Source organism: Rhinolophus hipposideros (assembly GCF_964194185.1).
Source record: "Rhinolophus hipposideros genome assembly, chromosome: 13".
NCBI lineage: Eukaryota > Metazoa > Chordata > Mammalia > Chiroptera > Rhinolophidae > Rhinolophus > Rhinolophus hipposideros.
The window spans coordinates 51,047,362-51,067,714 of NC_138059.1; the positions used below are offsets into that span (position 1 = coordinate 51,047,362).

The 20,353-nt window shown below is 44.2% G+C and overlaps 2 protein-coding genes across 6 annotated transcripts in view; one reads left to right on the top strand and one right to left on the bottom strand.

Annotated features, from left to right (window-relative positions):
• The window catches only part of ATP6V1H (ATPase H+ transporting V1 subunit H), a 241,057-nt gene extending 234,498 nt beyond the window's left edge, over nt 1–6,559 (bottom strand). Inside the window, exon 1 of the mRNA XM_081070986.1 lies at nt 6,350–6,559. The gene's annotated coding sequence lies outside the window, so the exon portion shown is untranslated. The remainder of the gene's footprint in view (nt 1–6,349) is intronic.
• A 156-nt stretch (nt 6,560–6,715) lies between these two features.
• RGS20 (regulator of G protein signaling 20) overlaps nt 6,716–20,353 on the top strand; it is a 113,691-nt gene continuing 100,053 nt past the window's right edge. Inside the window, exon 1 of one of the 5 annotated variants that reach the window (XM_081070995.1) lies at nt 6,716–8,323. In XM_081070995.1, coding sequence (XP_080927121.1) covers nt 8,135–8,323 — 189 coding nt within the window. In that variant the 5' untranslated portion in view covers nt 6,716–8,134. Of the gene's footprint in view, nt 8,324–9,266; nt 9,733–10,264; nt 10,496–10,599; nt 10,641–20,353 lie in introns of those variants that run through there. The other 4 variants (XM_081070996.1, XM_081070997.1, XM_081070999.1 and 1 more) reach the window with 4 other exon arrangements.

Consider the following 20,353-nt stretch of genomic DNA (forward strand, 5'->3'; position numbering starts at 1 on the left):
CAAAATAGAATTTAGATCAAAGGCTATAACAAGAGACAAAGAAGGACCCAGTAGTCCTACTTCTGGGTATTTATATGAAGAAACCCAAAAAAGTACTTCAAAGGAACCTAACGCATCCATATGTTCATTGCAGTACTACCATGTTTCCCCGAAAATAAGACCTAGCCAGACAATCAGCTCTAATGCATCTTTTGGAGCAAAAATTAATATAAGACCAGGTATTATATTATATCATATCATATCATATCATATCATATCATATTATAGTGTATTATATTATATAAGACCCGGTCTTATTTTACTATAAGTAAATAAGTAAAAATAAGTAAAAATTTAATAATTTTTACTTATTTAAATAAATAAGTAAAAAAATAAGTAAAAATAAGTAAAAATTACTTAAAAATAAGTAAAAATTTTTTACTTATAGTAAAATAAGACCGGGTCTTATACTAATTTTTGCTCCAAAAGATGCATTAGAGCTGATTGTGTGGCTAGGTCTTATTTTTGAGGAAACATGATATTTACAACGGCCAAGATATGGAGGCAAATTGGGTGTCCATCAATGGATGCATGGATAAAGAAGTAGTACATGTATACAATGGAATATTACTCAGCTGTGAAAGAAAGAAAGTAAGAGAGAGAGAGAGAGAGAGAGAGAGAGAGAGAGAGAGAGAGAGAGAGAGAGAAAGAAACAAAGAAACAAAGAAATCTTGCCATCTGCAACAACATGGATTGACCTAGAGGTTATTGTGTTCAGTGGAGTAAGTCGAACGGAAAGACAAATGCCATCTGATTTCACTTACATGTGGAATCTAAAGAACAAAACAAACAAACAAACAAAACAGAAACAAACTCATAGATATAGAGAATATTTTGATAGTTGCCAGATGGAAAGGGTCGAAGTAGTGGGTGAAAAAGGGAAGGGATTAAGAAATACAAATTGGTTGTTACAAAGTAGTCATGGATATATAAAGTATAAGATAGGGAAGTAGTCAGTAATATTGTAAAAGCTGTGTATGGTGTTAGATAGATGCTAGATTTGTCAGGGTGATTACCTCGTAAGTTTTATAAATGTCTGATCACTATATTGTACACCTGGGACTAATATAATGTTGTCTGTCAACTGTAACTGAAATATTAAAAATTATTTTTAAAAATAGGCTGTGTGGGGCCAGAGCCCCAGAGAGCAGTTTCCAGGCTCTCGGCCTCAAGTGGAGAGGTGCTGGCTCAGGTGGTAGATGGCCGTCAGCTGTGGCTGGTTGGCCGTCAGCTATAACCATTGAGCCATTGGCCACTAATATAACTGCCATGGCTACGGAGGGAGGTCGAGGAGAGTGAAGGAGAGTCGAGGAGAATTGGTCGGTTGGCAGCAAAGCAGACAGCAGGTCGCACGTCGTGTGAACCCAGCCTCCAGTGAGACCATAGTGGTATGACTTCCCTACCTATGGCTCCATGGGTGTTCCTTTTTGGCCTAGCCATATCCTGTGTTCTTATGTGGGGAGCGGGAGCAGAAACCCCGCAGGCCATCCCTCATGACAGGCTGTTTTTTAGACACATGAAATTACAAGGGTAGGGGAAAAATGAATGCCTTTGGATTTTAGGAAATCAGGGCACAAAGGGCTTACTATGCTTTCAAATTCCTTCCTATGGAGTCAAGGTTCAGAGCTCACAGCTCTCCACCTCACACCAGGATGCAATAACCACGCTGAGAAGCCCAAGAGCAAGATGAGCTCTTCCTTCCTAATGCTTTTTAAAAGCACTATTGGAGGGAGTGAATGAATGGTAAATGGTGACATCTGGTGGAAATTTAAGTGCTGCAGGGTTTCATACTAAAAGTCAAGTTTCAGTTGTAACTGAAATCTCATTATAGTTGTAACTGAAAACAACTTTTTCCCAACTGAAAAAGTTCAGTCATGTGATTCCTTTTGGTGTACCCAGGTACAAACTATCCCCAAGCAGTATGATGACATAAAGAGCAGTGTCTTTGGAATGGGAAGTACTGGTTTTTTAATTCAGGTCCAAACTGGGTTTAATTATTTGAGTTTGATTTCATCACCTATAAAATCAAGACAATAATACCTGTCACATATACTTTCGTTAGTTTTTGTTTTGTTTTTAAATCAATATACTTTGAATTTTAAAAAACAATCTACATCCATGGGTTGAGGCTTCCCATTCATCCTGCACTGCCATCCTGGGGAAACTCTGGAACTCACGTGTTTCGTTTGTAGCCAATTTATCCCACGACAGTTGTTAACATAGTTATTTTCATCTACAGATGGAGCCTCACACCTACAGGGCACACGGTAAGAGCCCAGTCAATATTAATTGGCCAATTGATTAGTGGATAGAAATGCATTGTCTTTGTGCTTCATCCCCATTATGTGCGTGAAACCTTAATCAGAGATATTAAGTTTTCTCTTCACTTCTTTAAGCTAAAGTCATTATTAAAATCTCTTTTTTTTAGCCAAATATTTCATGCCTTGAAAGAAATTGATGATAGTTATGAATCCTGAATGGCCCCAAAATGTGTAAAGGCAGTGCCAACATCCAGCTTCCTCAAGAAAAACACCCCTTTTAAAATGCCAAGCAAAGTGATTCAATTCAGTCAAGTTCAACTCAAAGAAGTCAATGACCAATAACAAGTTCTCCCAGCAGCCAAGCCGGAAAGGGAGAAAGCCTTAGAATGACAAGGCGCCGCCTGAGTGAGGCTCACACAAAGGTCAGTTTCTTAGGAACGACTAGAAAAGCCGTAAAGCCCATGCAGCTTTCTGAGCCTTGTCACAAATTGTGTACTTTAGATGGAACAACCTCTTCCCTGGTCCTTGCCATCTTGTTGGTTTATGTTTGTGCTCCACCAGTGTGAAATTTGTGGATCTGGTCCAGGGCTTATGGGGACACTTGGAGTGCAGACTCCTCAAAGAAGACCTGCCCATGTTCCCTTTTGCATCAGGCCTTCTCTGAACACCAGTTTTAACAAACCCCATTCCTGTGATGCTTGGACGTGGACTTGTGGCAGCTTCTATTTCTTTATTGAAATATAAGAAGAGATGAGACACAGTATTTAAAGTCATGTCTTTTAAAAAATCTTTTTTTATTATGGAAAATGTCAAACATAGATAAAAGTAGTGAAACATTAATAGCATAATAAAACCCTAAAGCCCTGTTACCCAGCTTCAATAATTATGAACTCCAGATCATGTTATTTCTAAGCTCATTCATATAACAAATATTAATTGAGCAAACATTATGTCCCAGTGCTGCTTTAGGTTTTTGAGACACAGGTCTGAATAAAGCAAAGTTCTGACACTCACAGGATTTAGAGTCTAATGGGGAAACAGATTACCACAATACAGTGCAGGAAGTGCTTTGGTGAGAGAAAGCAGATAGGTAGCTAACTCAACTTGGGAACGCTTCCCGAAGGAAATGACATCTAAGTTGAAACTAGCTGGCTGAGTGGATTGCCTTGGGAGAGAAGAGGAGGAGCAGATTGGGAAAGGGGCATTATTTGGACAGAGGGAGAGGTTTTACACAAGCGCCAAGAATGAGAATAAAAAGGGGAATTTTTAGAAACTGAAGGAACCTTAATATGATTGGAGCTTTGAATACAAAAGGAGAGTGTGAAAGATGGGTAAGTAAACAGAGTTCATATCAACAAATCAAACTAAGGTCTTTTTTAGAAATATAGAAGGAAGATTTATTAAAGTAAGAGGAGGGTCAGCTAGGCAGTCTCCTGGAAACTGCTGCAAACCACTGTGCCTCAACTCAAGTTTTGTATTTTCTAACGAGGATGTAAATTGCGAAGGTCTTATATGGCACATTAAGTACTGTAGAGAAATGAGGGACCAATACACAGTTAGAGGAAGGGAAGTAACATGATCTCATTGGCCTTTTAGAAAGATCACTCCATCTGCAGGGTAGGGAACAGGTTAGAGTGGACAAAGGCAGTGGACAGTGTAGGCTCAAGGAAGGAACAGTTTAAAAAGAATGTTGTAATTTAATTAAGAGAACTGGAGAAGTCTCCTTGGGGGTGTTGCTAAGTGCATGCTTGAGGAGTCAGGCTGGCTCTGGTGCTCCTTCTGAGAGTTCTGCTCTGCTTCTCTGCTTTAAGGTAGGGCCAAGAGTTGGTGTAGGTCTCAATACCTCATAATTTCTGTTAGGGCTAGTAAGGAGAAGAACTAGTAAGGAGAAGACCACCAACCAGAGCCCAGTTATCTCTGCAAGAACAGAGCAGACAGAGCCTGCAAGTGTTTCCTTCCTTAGACATGCTTGTCAGCAAAGTAGCCCTCAAAGTAGCAGTCCACTTCTGTTATTAGCCCACCTTCCTCATTATCATTGCTCTGTCATACAACATCTCCTAATGACACCTCCACATAAGCCCCAGGCAAAATACACTTATAAAGTTATTTTTAAGAATGCAGTCAGAACTAATTACAAGCTGCACAGATATTCTTTTAAACAGTTGTACTTTCACTAGGAACATTGAGATTCTAAGTGAACCTTAATAGAAATATGTTATCAATAGTTTGGTTGGCCTCAAATTAATATTAACCTGTGACTCTAATATCCATCGTCTATTTAGTTTATTTAATGTTGTTGCTTTCCAACATGAAATGACAAGCAAAGATATGACTTTATAGTTTTCAATCACTGGCATTTAGATTCTTAGATCAAGTGGAAGAAGTATTTTTCCAATTAACAGAAAATAATAATGTATACTATGGCTAAACCACAGGAAATATGATTTTAAAAACAAAGTTCAAGAAAAAATAGGTCATCTCATAAAATTAAATCTAATTTCAAATTCCATTCTAACTGTGATTTTTATTTCTAAAGGCTTTCAGAAATTTGAGGTTGAAAAGCAGTTTAATTCTGCTATGGATGTTTCCCTTATGAATGTTACTATTTAGGGATGAATGAAAATTTGCAATACAAAGAGTGAGACTTTGTATTTATTTGGGGTATTGTGATTTTCTCCTCTGCATGGTGCAATAGCCAGCCAACAGGATTAATTAGGGATGTGGACAATCCATCAGAACGAAGTATTCCCTAAGTCACTTGATTCCTAAGGAGCAGCACTTTCAGGAACACAGATTCCAAGATGATTCCCTTTTGTGGCTGGTGTTTTTGAAACACTCAAGACTGTCATCTAGAATCTGGCCTGAAAGGAAAACAGGACTCTGGAGTGATCAGCACTACAGCAGTTGAAGGTCTTTCCTCAGATTAAGTTTTCTCAGATGGAATGTGTGGCTACATTGATACTACCTAGCTCTGCGCTTAACAGAAGGGCCAAAGGAATTTCAGCAGCCTCCATGTATTATGCTTCACACCCCTGCTAAATAGAGCGAGAATTGGGAGGGGATACAGATCAGGAGGAGGAAAAAGACCTACCTAGGGAAGGGTGAAAGATCAATGTCTCCAAAGGAGCAAAGGAGCCCAGGCTTTGCATTTCTGGGGTTGAGTTTGGGACTTTAATTCTGCCTGAACATGTCCACTATTTCCCTCACAAGAGTCTCTGCCTTGAAGCACAGGACCGAAGCAAAATGCCTAATGAAGCATACGGGGGGGGGGGGGGGGGGGACGTGCAAATGACTTCGGAAGAAGGGCTGGGGTGAGAGGAGAAGAGAGAGGAGTCAGATTACAGGTTCACACATTCTCGCAAAACCATTTGAAAACAGGACCTGGGGACCCAAATTCTGGGACCCACGAAAGGTCCACAAAACTTCCTTCGGGCCCCTAGAAATAGGGCGTGCGTCGCAGAAGTGTGTCTGCCACTCACTTTCAGCGTTTTCCGCTTTGTTCAATCCCTTGCGTGAAGGCCGGTCCAGAACGTAGTGTGGGTGGGCTTAGTCAAGCTCTGGGTGACGGGAGACCGAGCCAATTCTCTCTTGACTTCCTTAGCATAGAGTCCGGGAATCGGTGATCGTGTTCCTAAGGTTCTTGAGGCCGCTGGACTGTTGCCCCCTGCAGGTGTGCACGGGTTAACGGCTACTCGCCCAGGTCCAGCAGCTCCCAGGCGGCTGAGCTCACTTGGCCCCCAGGTTAGCCCCTACTTCAAACCCCAGCCAGGGGGGACGCGTCCCCTGTTATCCTCCCCAGCTAGAAGAACGCTGGGCGCCAAATCCAGCTCTGAGCGCTTTCCAAATCGCACATTTCCCCCTGGAGTAAGCTGTTGGCACATCTCCGGAAGTCTCCGGAGCTCCCAGCTCTAACCGCTAAAATAAACACACTATGCCAGAAAGCAGGGGTGGGAAGAGAAGCATCTGAACCGGAAGAATGAAAATACTAGGAGAACGACCCCATTCGCCAGCAAAAGGTAATGAGGGGAAGCAAAACAGTGTGAACTTACTCTGAAATGCAAACTGATCTCCACTCTCTCCTTGGACGCATTCAGACGACCGAAAGACAAATCAGCCAACTCGCTCAGCAGCTTCCCAGAAAGGGCCTCATGAATGAGAATGGGTTGCTAGGTTTCCTCTCTCCCTCTTGACAATCGCTTCTCACAAAACTTCCATGGCGAAAAGAAAACTTGGAGACTGCAGAGCTGCGGAACAGCGCCAAGCCCAAAAGGCCGCCCGCAGCCCCTTTGCCTTCAGGACCCTGGAGAGCGACCGCTGAGCCCATCCTCCCCTACCCCCCACCCCCGCGTCCGCCCCACGCCTCGCCCCTTCCTGAGCGTAGCCACCCCGGTCCCTTTCATTCTCTCCATCCCGCCTCCGCCTTCATTTTTCTTGGCACCCGACGCTCTTGTTTTTCACAATCAGAAAAACGGTCTTTTTGTTTTGCTTGAGGGGGCTGTTTGGATTGGCTGAGTTAGGTTCCAGTTTGTAACTTCACTAAATGTTTGTGGACCAAGAAACCGTAAGAGCTTCTCAAAAATGAGAGCGTGAATAAGGCAGATGACTTTAAAAAGCCATTGAGTGGATTTTTATAAACGAAGCTGATAAACTTAAAGAGTAAAGAGACTTCCCCAAAGTTAGCTGAATCTAGGACCCTGGTCTTCTGATTTCGAAATCTAATGCTTCCCTCTACTTTCCAAGAAAAAGAAAGCAAGAGAAAGGAAGGAAGGGAGGGACGGAGGGAGGGAGGGAGGGAGGGAGGGAGGGAGGGAGGGAGGGAGGGAGGGAGGAAGGATTGTACTTTCATCCTGGCCTCTTACAGTCTCCTAAGCAACAAGTAGAAGGTGGAAAGGCCTGTGTTGCAGAGAATAAGATGGACACGTGGAGTGAGGAAAGAGGGTCTGCAGAGTGTGCACTTAAGGGACCCAACACAGTCCTGGGCTCCCATCCCAGCACAACTAAACAACTAAAGTCAATTCGGCCAGGCCTTTTCTCCCCCAAGTCTGAAGTGGGTCTGGGATCCCTCAGTCTTCTCCCACTATCCGAGTCTCTCCTAAACACCTATCCCAATGGAAACTAGAAATCAAATCCGCCTTCTGTGCCTCTGGCAGGTAGAGCTCTAGGCACTTTGGGAGGTGGGAAAGGACTGAGGGAAGAGAAAGGATGAGAAGAGGGAGAGGAAGAACAAGAGTTGCAAAAGCGATCTAGGAGATTTACATCCAAATTCTAAAGAATCAAGAGATATGAACACAGACCCTGCATCTCACATTCAGAGTACACACGAATCCTCTGGGAATGTTAATATTCAGATTCTAACGCAGTAGGTTGGGTAGGATCCAAGATTCTGCTGCGTTTCTAACAAACTCCTAGTTAGCAAAGCTGCTGATCCAAGTACCACACTTTGACTAGGGAGTTAGAAAAGGAGAAGGAAGGGGAAAAGGAAGATGCGGAGGGTGAAGAAAGAGGGAGAAGGAGAGAAAGGGGGAGAGAATCTAACCAAAGGCCTTTCCTTTGGCTCTCACCGACATTGCATCCCCAAAGTCATGCCTCAAAATGCTGTAGTAAATGGTACTATGTGCTCATTTTCTCCAGTCGTTAGCTGGACCGAACAGTAAGGGTGGTTTTGTTTCTCTCCTTCCCCACCTCTTGCCCTTCCCGCTGCTGGCCCTGCAGAGCACCCTGACTCGCCCGCAGCCCCGAAGCTGCTCAGCCTCCTTTCTAGCACGCTCCCCGGCCTCGCGCGGTTCTTCTCTCACCTTCTCGGAAGACTCCCTCCTGACGCTCCCCAGCGGTGCATGGACTTCTGCCTCCTGCCTCCCGCCCTGCTAGCTGCTGGGCTCTCGCGGGAGGCACGAGAAGCTGCCGGACCCCTCTCGCTCATGCTCGGCGCAGTTCTGAAACTGCCTGGCCGACCCCCAGGGGGATGCTTGCCCAGAGAAGAGGACGCCAGCGCCAGGCAGCGCTCGTCCATGCTCGTGAGTACGGTAAGTACCGATGTCTTCATCACGCCCCATCCCTGGCCTCACCTGGACGCCAGCATCCCCAGCTCCTTCCTAACCTCTACTGACACTCTCCAGCAAGAGGAGGTGGGGAGGTTGCGGCAACTCGCCTGACACCTCCTTCCCGCAGGAGACCCTCGAAGCTACTCTTTTTGGGCCATTTCCTTCCAGGATCAATGGAAGCGGGAGAAAACCCTGGTCCCTCCCAAGGCTGCTTCTCAAACTCTCTCTGAATGGCGCTTTCCTCCCACCTGGTTCCAGCCTCCCCTAGGCTCGCCTCCTCCCCCTCGTCGCTCGCCCACTCCCCTGCCCTCTAGGCTTCTGCGGGCTGAAGAGGCCGAGGAGGAAATGACGTGATGTTATTTTTATGTCAGGTCAGCTTCCAGCTTCAGTTTAGCCCTTCGAGCTCCTGCGCTCGTCCCACGATGTCCTACTACGTCTCGCTCCCGAGGACACACTGGGGGCTATATCACATGCAGCGATTCGTGCCCGCAGAGCTGGCGACAAGGTTCCTCCGCCACCCTCTGGGTCTACCCTTATTCCGGACTCCCCTGGGGACGGAGGGCAGCAGCCTAGGGTCTCTGCAGGATCGGAGTCGGAAGTTAGCCCCTCCCGCCCCTCAACTAGGTGGGGCCTCAGGCTCCGGCAGGCTGGGAGAGGGCGAGGAATCGCTTTCCTGAGCCGGCGGGGACAGTCAGAGACCGCTGCTGCACCGGGGTGGGGCGGGAGCAGAGCTCAGAGAAGCACCTTGGGGAAAAGGCGAAGGCGGGGTACTGCCCTCCAGAGGACCGGCAGTCCACAGCCTGATTCTCCAGGGAGGGAGCACCCCATCCGAGCGCGGCGCACAGCCAATATACTCGCACCTCCCTCCGCCCCCTTCTTTCACAAAGTAGTAGCACGCATTCCCGCACTTTGGAATCTGGCTGGGAACCCGCGCGGGAGCGAAGGAGTAGCTTAAGGGGCTCTGAAGGCGCCCTCAACGCCCGCACTGCATCGCGCCCACACTCTCTGTATTTCCTAATCCCGAGCTAAAACGGGGTGGGGAATACAGTCCGAGCACGGATTCGGTTCTGCCTGGGGCTACCGCCCGCCAGCCCCTGCCGCAGTTGAGCGCGCAGCCGCCAGAGGGAAGGGAGACTTGGGATTGCCTGGAGGGGGAAGAAGTAAGGAAGCAGGGAGGAAACAGAGTAGAGGGAGGGAGAGGGAGAAAGAAGAGGGAGAGAGAAGAGATCCAGAGCCAGAAGGAGAGGAAAGCTGAGGAGAGAAATCGAGAACGTAGAAAGGACAGTACTTGGTGTAATAAAAATAAGGCACACACGGGACGCATGCGCACGGCCAACAGCAACGAGCCTGCGGGAGCTTCCACTTTGGCTCGTCCCGAGGACTGTGGAATCGTGAGTAACCCGCTTCCTCAACCCCTCCCCTTCTCGAACTCGCCCTAAGGCCTTGGGCTGGGGCCAAGCCAGGCGCGCACTCCGGGCAGGACTTGGCGTTCTCATCCTCGCCGCGGTGGCGAGAGCGTGTGCGGGTCGGTCGCCTCCTCCGTGGGTCCAGCCGCGTACATTAGTGCGTATTTTGGAGGTGTGTGGGCTTAGAGTGTGACGGTGTCTCAGTGGGGATCAGTTTCTATTGGGTCTGCCAATGCATCCTCATGATTCAACCTTTGTGGCAAGGGTCAGCGAATGGGTAGGGAATGCGAGAGCCCAGCCCTTAAAGCCTAAAATGCATATTGACACCCGCTGTATATTTGGGAAACTCCAGGCTGGCGAGAACGTCGGTATTCTCAATGGATAGCGAGATGGACTAGGAAGGGGCCAGGCGCCCGAGGCAGGCAGATTGAACTCAACGGAAGAGGAGACCACTCCCTGAATCGCGGAACCTCAAATCAGGCGGCGAAACGGAGGAATAGGACCGGGAGTGGGCTCCCTCACACGGACCCTGAAGAGTCTGACTTGGTGTCGGCATTTACGCTCTTGAAAACCGAAAGAACACAACTGTCCCCCACCCTTTGCCTTAGCCAGGCAGTTGAGCGGGCGCCGCGAGTATTTTTCTTTAATAAACACGGCCAATTGCCTCTTCTGCACTCACAGAGCTGCTCTGGAGATGTTGGAAGGAGTCTGAGTGCCCAGGCTGCGGAGACTGGATGGGCGGTAGGAGGTGGGCAGGCGAGGGACCTAAGGAGAAAACACGCAGGGAAGGGGTTGGGTTTTGGGGGGGTCGGTGTGCGGGGCGACTCCCCTCCTCCAACTGTAGGAGAACGGACGTGGGAGGGGCCTGGGAAGAGGCTTTGCGCCCGGAGGCGGTGAGTGCTTGCGAGGGCGGCCAGTATGCCTAGCTGCCTTCTTGCGTCTGAGGGAGTGGGCGGGAAGGAGTGGGCATTGTGGAATCCGTGTGCTCTGCGACCTGCCTATCTTCCGTGTCAGGGCGTGGGTGGGGGAAGAGCCTTCAGAGAGACGGTGTGCAGGGACTGGAGTGGGTTGACAGCCTCCCAGACTCGCCAGCGACCGAGGAAAACCCTGGCGAGGAGCCAGGGCCGGTGAGCGACCCCTGCGGGACAGGGCCGTGAAGAGTGCTCGAAGCTAGGAGAGGGGGCGCGGTCTGGGATCCCAGGGTGCTGCCGCTGCACCCCGCACCACCTACGGCGGAATGAATGGAATGACTGTGAAGCAGAGCTTCTATCCGGGAGAAGAGTGCTAGAGGGGAAATCTCTCCTCATATCCCTTGCTCTCAGAATCTGGCAGAGGCCAATGGCTCTTTGTCCACCCTAACCCACCCCGACCAAGCTGAGGTGAAGTTCCAAATGCAGCCGGTACCGTGGGTGTAAGTGGGACTCCCCTCGCCCACTGGCTAGCAGAAGCAGTCACGTGTCCACCGGGACTTCGAAGTGCCCCGCGGGTGTGGGAAGCAGGGAGCTCCTGCACCCATCTCTCCTTGGGCCAGCCTACCTCTTCCGGGGCGCAGGTTGTGGGGCCCCTACGTGGCTTGGCTTCGTGTCACTTCTAGTGGTTCCAGGTTGTGGAATTAACTAAGTAAGGGTCCGAGTTCACAAAACGGCCTGATTTCCTCCCGGACTTGGCAAGGACATTTGTAATGAAATGACTCTATCTGTAAATTCTTAGTTTCTATTCATAACCTAATTTTCTACTCAGACTCATCCTGTTTATCTGTTCATTAAGTGGCCTCTTTTGTATCACTTATCAGTTAACTCATGAGAGGAAATATTGCCTAACGTGTAAGATTCCTGGGCTCTGTAACTGTCTGGTTTCAAATCCCAGCCGCTTTGGGTGATCGTAGGCAAGTTACTTAACCTCTTGGTGACTTAGTTTTATCATCTGCAAATTGGGGATAAAAAAAAGTACCTACCTTGTAGGATAGCTGCCAGAATTCAGTAAATTAATACAGTAAAGCTCTGGTACATACCAAAGAAAAGTTGTTATTATTATTATTATTAATTATGTTGATGCTAAATTGGCCAAATAAATATCAAAACACAAAAAGATAAGGAAAAATGCATATTTTGTGTGCTATAAAGTCTATACATATTGAAATAGAAGATGTCCATCATGAAAATTAGAAAAACAGTAAATTTTTTCTATGTCAATATCTAAATTTAAATACAGTTCATTTCTACATCATCTGAACCCTTTTTATTTCAAATAATTATGAAATATTTATATACAAGCTTCAAACATCATTTTAAGAAAGTTATCTTTAATCTTCAACATATTTCACTTTGTAAAACAGATATGCATTAGAGATACACATTAGGTCATGGTATACACAAAAATATCCAATATATATCTGCATTAAAATATTGTACTGAGTTAATTTTAAGAGGATGTGGAAGCTTACCTTCAATGCTAGACATGCTAACTTCTCTAAGATTTCAAACGTTTTAGCCAAGATACCCTTGATATCGAGAATTTAGAATCATAAAAGTCAGATTACTTATTCCACCTCCTTCACTTTACACATGAGGAAACATTCAGGGATGGTAAAGGCCCCCACCAGAAATCTCTAGCTTAATAGGGGCTGAAATAGGATTAGAATTCAGTCTTCTGAGTTGCTCCTCAGAGCTCTTTAACACCACACTGATGATTTCCTGCTTACTTAAAGATTTTATGAAACTTTAACAAATGGAAGCCAGGAAATATTATATGGGGGAAAATACACAAGTATGTGTGATTGCCAACACAAGAAAGACCAGACAGTAATGTGGTCTCACAGCTTCATCATGGTCCCTCACAACAGATGATATGACCACATGACTTGCTTACGGTAAGGTATCAGATCTAGAGACAGAGCCAGCATTAGAATTTAAGGTATCACTGAACTAAACATTTGGCTGTACATTCTATTAATCCCTTGTAGCAGTTTAACATTAGAAATCATTTTTGAGCTTTTCCTAAATTCTTAAAATCTCCTTCCTGCTGGTTTTGCAGGTTTTTCCAATCAGAGAGCTTTTTACGAAAGGCCTTCAAAATTACACAGAAGGAGATTTTATTATTCCAGATTTTGTGGACAAGTAAGAATAAAAGGCGGGGGGGAATCTTTCTTATTTTAGAGCAATAGCCTGGTTACTGTTTTCATTCCAGATGCTTGAATATCAGTTTCTAAAATCCTACTCTTCTTTCATTTCTACATGTGGCAGTGACATTCACCTTCCACTGACAGATGCAGCTAGTGGCTTGAAGGTCCAGGCCTCACATGAGCAGTTTAGGAACTACATGGAACTTTCAAGTGAGCATCTGGCTTAGCAAAGTTATTTATAGGAATGGTATGTCTTCCAGGGAAAGCATTTCTAGGAACTGTGCCTGCATCTTTAAAGAAGGAAACCATGTTTTTCTCCAGCGCATGAGCTAGATATCTTATCCTTGACTTTGAATCTTTGTATACCTACCACATGTTCTTAGACAGAAATACAGGGCATTAAGCAGGGAGTGACTTTCTAGCATGCTCCCACACCAGTTCAGCAGAACTTACTTTGGAAATCACATGTGTTAAGTCAGGCCCCAATATGATTATAGTGTGAATCACTGTCCAACTGGGAATATTGTGGATTGGTTGTCAGTACACAACAAGGTGACTCACCATGTGAGCTTCTATTCAAATACCTATAGTGTCAGTCAGCAACTAATAGGGTTCACTCTGAGTCAGAGCTCAGCATTTAGTACAATGTGGGTGAGTCACTGAGTAGTTGGCATTATCTGAAATGGTCCCTGATGTTACCTTGAGCAGCTCTAGAGTTTAGACAACTGCTGCATGGAGTGCGTCAATTCATAGTATGGTTGAATGCGCTTTTGTAGCAGCCATTCACAAAGTTTGATGTGACTTGAGTGCTCAGAGTAATATTACATGATTATAAATGCATAGAATAAATTACCTTGATTGTAATCCAACTGATTAGATGTGATCTATCTATTTGCATGGCGAATCATTTGTGAAATATGAGTAAGATGCTCTATTGCCCAACTCCGATATTTTACTTGAGTTATTTTAATGATTATTAAAGCCAGTTAACCTTTCTGTTTTTGAAGTGCTTGGTTTCTAGTTATTATTTAGTTTTACTCTAAATTGTAAGTATATGTTAGTATTTAAATGTTAGACAAGGGCATCTCATGCAAAGCTACCTAGCAGTTCAATTTCCTGAGGGCCTGGGCTGTACAATGTGCATCACAGCCCAACAGTGAAGTACAGAAGAATGCCTTGTTCTCTGGTTTGTCTGCATGTGTGCCCTTCTCACCTCTGCTGCTAACTGAACAGTACTTGCTCAAGAGCTAGAACCATAAGTTTGTGGTGCCATTATTCTAAGGCTAAAACATCCAGAACTTCTAACCCTTCTAGGGCCATTGGCTGGATCAACACAGGCTTATATTAGCTGTTCCATTTATGAAAGATAGTGGAAAGAATGATTCAACCTATGCCTCACCCCATCTTGTAAGACTTGCATCTCAGGGTGGGGTGATAATGAGATTTAAGAAACTAGTAGATTTCCTAATTTGTTGATAATTACTGACAAGAAGTTATTATCCTTGGAACCAAGATTAGACTACTGTTTAAAAGCACATGTATATTTTTCTCTATTTATCCTCTGATGGCCCCAAGAGAATCCCAGATTTGTGGACTTTACCAAATACCTTTACTGTGTATTTGTAGAAACAAATATCCATTTCTAGTGATAACCAGATACTAATTCATACATCTTCTGCTATTTGGAAAGGTATAGATACTTCTCTGCATTTAACGGGGACTGTACATAAAGAGTGCTTTTCTTCCTGACAGTGTAATTGTGGGCAAATTCAGGTCATTAGGACTCTTTAATAAGTTAGAGTATTTATAAAACTGAAATAAAGTTTCTATGTAAGTTTGTTAAATTTCAGTGAGGAGCTATAAGTATTTTTGTGACATTCTGCTTTTAACTTTGTTAATTTGAGTTATAATTTGTAGTAAAGTGTATACATGTGAAGGGTACAGCTTAATAAACTTTGCATAAGTACACCCCTATGTAACCATCATCTAGAACAGGATTTCTCAAGCTCAGCAGTATTGACTTTTTGGATTGAATACCTCCTTGTTGTGGGGACTGTCCTGCACATTGTAGGATATTTAGCAGCATCCCTGTCCTTTACCCACTAGATGCCGTAACACCGCTCCCTACATGTCACAACCACAATGTCTCCAGACATTGCCAAATATTTCCAGGGGCAGCGGGAAGGGGGGAACATCACTCATCACTGCTCTAGATCAAGGTATAGGATATTTTCAGCCCATATCCCTCCTGTTTCCTCCCAGTCAGTATTCCCACAGGTAACCACTCTTATAATTTCTCAAACCATATTTTAGATGGACTTGTTTTTGAACCTCATATACAGTACATATTCTTTTCATCTGATTCTTTAGCTCAGCATTATGTTTTTGAGATTATTCATTGCTGTTGCATGTATTGTGATTTTTCAATGCTTTCCAGTGTTTCTTTGTGTGAATACACCATAGTTCATTTATTCATTCCACTACTGAAGGATATTTGAGTTGCTTCCAGTGGGGGCTATTATGAATAGTGCTAATATGAACATTCTTATTCATGTCTATTGATAAACATAAGCTCTTATTTCCATTGTATTCTCAAGAGTGAAATTGTTGGGTAACAGATTCAGTATATGTTTAGCTTTATTAGTTACATTCAGTTTTTCTTTTTTTTCCTTCCCCCCTTTCTTCCGGCTCCCCTCGCCCCCCAACTCCGGTTCGAGCTGTTGTTTCTCAGTCTAGTTGTGTAGGACACAGCTCCCCGGCCCATCGCGGTATTATGAGCCTTGAGCTACCCCGGCTGAGGCAGTCGGTCACCAGTCCTCGGTCGGCCGCTGACAGCAACTCATGGCAGCTCTCGCCGGCTGCTGGCTGCTCATGATGGCTGCCGACCATTCATGCTGGCCACCGGCCACTCATGGCAGTACACAGTAGCCCATAGTGGCACACAGCAGCCCATGCCAACTTCTGGCTGCTCAAGGCAGCCTAGCTCTAGGGAGAGCTGTTGTTAACAATCTTAGCTGTAGGGGGCGCAGCTCACTAGCCCATGTGGGAATCCAATCTGCGGACTTCAGGAGTTAGGGGAGTGGTGCTCCAACCACCTGGGCCATCGGGCCACTTCAGTTTTTCAAACTGTTTATATACTCTAAAACAATTTATACCCCTACCAGCAACATATATCTATATATCTATATCTATGGCTTCACATCCATACGAACATTTAGTATTGTCAGTCCATTTCATTTTAGTCATTCTCTTGACTGTGAAATGGTACATCATTGTGGTTTTAATTTGTATTTCCCTGATTACAAATGTTGTTGAGTACTTTTTTTATAAAGATTTTGTTGGGGGAGGGGAACAGTACTTTATTGGGGAACACTGTGTACTTCCAGGACTTTTTTCCAAGTCAAGTTGTTGTCTTTTCAGTCTTAGTTGTGGAAGGTGCAGCTCAGCTCCAAGTCCAGTTGCTGTTGCTAGTTGCAAGGGGCACAGCCCACCATCCCTTGCAGGAGTCGAACTGGCAAACTTGTGGTTGAGAGCCCACGGGCCCATGTGGGAATCGAACCGGCAACCTTTGGAGTTAGGAGCATGGAGCTCCAACCGCCTGAGCCACCGGACCGTCCGCTTGAGTACCTTTTTTTGGCCAGTTGTATTATCTCCCATTGCAAACTGCCTCTACAAGTCTTTGGCCCATTTTTCCATTTTATTGTCTGTCTTATTGATTTGTAAGAGTTCTTTATGCATTCTGCATATAAGTTTTGTCAAAATGTGTGTGTGTGTGTGTGTGTTGCAAATCCTAATCTGTGCCTTGCCTTTACACTGTCATTCCATTTTCTTTTGACTTTTATGGTTCCTGTGGAAAGTCGTGCATCTCTGAAGGTAGCATGTCTTTTTCACTGGCTGACTTAAAATTTTTCTCTTTGTTTTTGGCTTGCCACAGTTTGAATATAATGTGCCTACGTGTGGTTTTATATTTGTCCTGCTTTTGATTCACTGAGTTTCTGTGGATTGATATCTTTCATCAGCCTTGGAAAATTTTCACTCAATAGCTCTTCAGATATTGCTTCTTACCCCCCGTTCTCTCTTTCTCTTCTGTTTCTGGGACTCAAATCATATGTAGGTTAGACTTTTTCCTTTTTTCCATCATGTCTCTTATTCTGTGCTCTGTTTTGTCCACTTTTTGTCTCTCTCTCCTCTTCAATTTGAATACTTCTTTTTGACCTGTGTTTACTTTATTTAACCTGTCTTCTGTGTTCCCAGTTTGTGTCAAATCATTTAGTGTGTTATTACTTTCAGAAATTGTTGTGTTCTAAATATAGTATGTCCATTTGAATCTCTATAATACATTTAAAGTCTCTGAAGAAATTCCCTATCTTTTCATCAGTTTTGTTCATCTAATTTTTGTCTACTAAATCCAATATTAAGATTGTGAGCTTGTATCTATTGTTTGTTTTTCTATCACATTTTTCTATCTCTTCATGTATCTAGCAATTTTCATTATATATAGAAATTGCATATGAAGAGATTGTATAGGTTCAGATAATATCTTTCACCAGCAAGGAATCGTCCTTGGAGGGATTTACTCTGTGAAAATGAGGGGCTGATCATCTCAGTGTTAAGAGGTATTGGGATGCTTTGGGACTGTTTGCAATTTTTTTTTATTAGTGACTTTATTTTTTTATTTTCTTTAATTAAGATTTATTGGGGTGACAATGGTTAGTAAAATTACATAGGTTTCAAGTGTACAATTCTGTAATACATCATCAATATATCACATCATGTGTTCACCAGCCAGAGTCAGTTCTCCTTCCATCACCATATATTTGATCCCGTTTACCCTCCTCTACCACTTGTTCATTGGTTGCAATTTTAATAAGACTTGGGTAACCTCTAGTTATTTCTCATTTCTCAGGTATTTTCTCCTGGGCTGTGGATTTAAAGCCTAGTGTGTTTCTGTCTCCTCAGTCTCACCTTCAAAAGTTTTGAGCTTTGCTTTCTGTCCCCACCTTCCCAAGGTGGCTTCCACATGGTTAATGTTTTGAGGACGCCAGCCCTGTGTTTGAGGAAGGCCTGTTGCTGAAGGGGAACGTAGTTTCCCACAGAGAAACTGTGACTCTTTATATCCTCAGCCCATGCCCAGAGACAGCAAATGCCCTCTAGGAAGAAAGCACCTGGTGACAGACTGCTCACTTTTGAAGAGCGTTTGGAGCCCTCAGAAATTTTAGTTAATTTAATGTTTTTGCTTCCACAACTCTTTAGAAATGTCTTTAGAAGTGTGCTTTTAGTTATTTATCTGACTTTTTAGTTGTTGTATAGTAACAGTGTTGTGCCTTGACCTGTTACTATTTTTCTTGAAGATAATTTTCTTGAATTCAGTTTCTTTTTCTTCTATCTTTAGGTCATATTTTTATCTATTATATAATTTGTTTCCAATGTAATTCAGAAAATGAACATTAAATTTTTTCCATTTATAACTATAAAATGCAATATATGTTTTGTGAGTTTCAAAACGTTAGAATGAAAAGAAGTATGTTATAATCTTTGCCATTCTTTATGCTTCAAATTGAGCATTGGAATGAAAGAGAACTAGGTTTGAGTTTTGACTTAATTCATTAGTTTTGTGAGCCTCTGATTCTGAATATGTATAACAGGGATAATTATGCCTGATAGTCTGCAAACTATCAGACTGCAATTAGTCTGCAAACTCATCCTAGAAAAAGTGCTACATACCTCATTGCCGAATATCACTATGGTATCTTTGAAGTAGTCCCCGTGGGAAGCTATGCACCGACGCCAGCGCTTAGTCCATTCATCAAAGCAATTTTGGAACTCTTTCTGGAATGGCCATGAGAACTGTCATTGTATTACCCTTGATGTCCTGAATGTCATCAAAATGTCTTCCTTTCAGTATTTCCTTTATCTTCAGATAAAGAAAGCAGTCATTGGGGGCAAGATTAGGTGAGTAGAGACGGTGTTCCAATCCAGTTATTTTTTACTGGCTAAAAACTCCCTCACAGACAGTGCTGTGTGAGCTGGTTTATTATAAGATGTTGGAAACAAGAAAACAATATTAAGAAAAAGCTAACAGTGTTTTCTCAAAATAACAGCTGGTTGACCTTTGCAAAGTAGAGTCTGTATGGGGGCTCCGAGTAATTTAAACATTATCTCTATGAATGATTTAAATGTAATTAATTTCATATTAAATTTCCTGTTACTGAGCTGCTTTTTTATTTTGACTTCTGCATTTGTTCCTTTAAAAAAAAAGAGACGTCATCAAAATGGCAGCGGGAGGTGAGCCTCTGTAAATCTCCCCTGGAATTTACAACTACTCGAGCAACCATAACTCCACAAAGGACACCCAGTATAGCAGGAAGGCAAGACAAAGAGGCCCACTACTGAATTCACCTAAAGGTGGGCGAATCACGCGGGCAGGGGAGGAGGGAAGGGAGAAGTGTGGAGACGGAGCCACGCGGGCACAAGACGCAGACCTAGCTCAGTGCTCCTAGCTTGCTGCATCCCAGAACTACTGCAGCTGTGGGAGAGGGAAGAACTTGGACTGCTAGGGCTCCCTTTATGGCCCACAAGAGTGAGGGGACAGCATATAACATGGCTGGGCCCAACACACACAGCAGAGACCTCGGAGAACGGACTGAGGGAAGAGGGCTGAAAACGGTGGTTTAAGTCCTCACTGCCAAGCAGAGAACGGAAGTCATCAGCACTGAGACTAGCCGCCCCCTGCTTACCCTCCCAGAGCTCAACCCGCCCCCACCTGCCTAGTGCTAGAAGCAGAAATGTAGCAGTGTCAGATCAAAAGAACAGAATATTTCCTGTTCTAGAACTGTGGACCACAGACACAGATTCACAGCACTACTAGTTCTGGCAAAGGGAAGGGAGCTGTCAAAGCAGGACTAGCTATGGTAGTGGTCGCCACCATTGCTCTGGGCCAACTCTCACAACTCACCCAGCCCCTGGCCCCACCTATCTGGGTGGATCCATGCACGAGTAAACAGAACTACTGAAACGTACAGGCTTTGAATCTGGTGCAGAAAGAGCTTTGGAACTTCAAAAGCACCCTGCATACCCAATGGTACACTGCGCCCTGTGACCCAGGCAAACTATTAACAGAGGAGAAAACTGTCTCCCAGGGAATCCCCCCATTATGTGGGAAACTGAAATAGTGCACAGAAAACATAACACTACTCTGTGAGAGAAAAAGAAAGGCTGCAGTCGGAGAGAAAATAAAACATTCTACCAACAACTACTAGAAAACAAAAGAAAGACTTCTTCCTATCATCCTGTTCCAGAAGCCACTCCTGTAGATGTCTAGGAAGAGAAATAATAAATCAGTAATTGCCATGAATAATCAAGGCAAAAAGACAGCTCAGAAAGAAAGTGAAAAGTCTCCAGAAAAGGAACTTAAAGATACGGAAATATGTGACTTAAATAACAGAGAATTCAAGATTGCAGTTCTGAAAAAACTCCACGAGATGC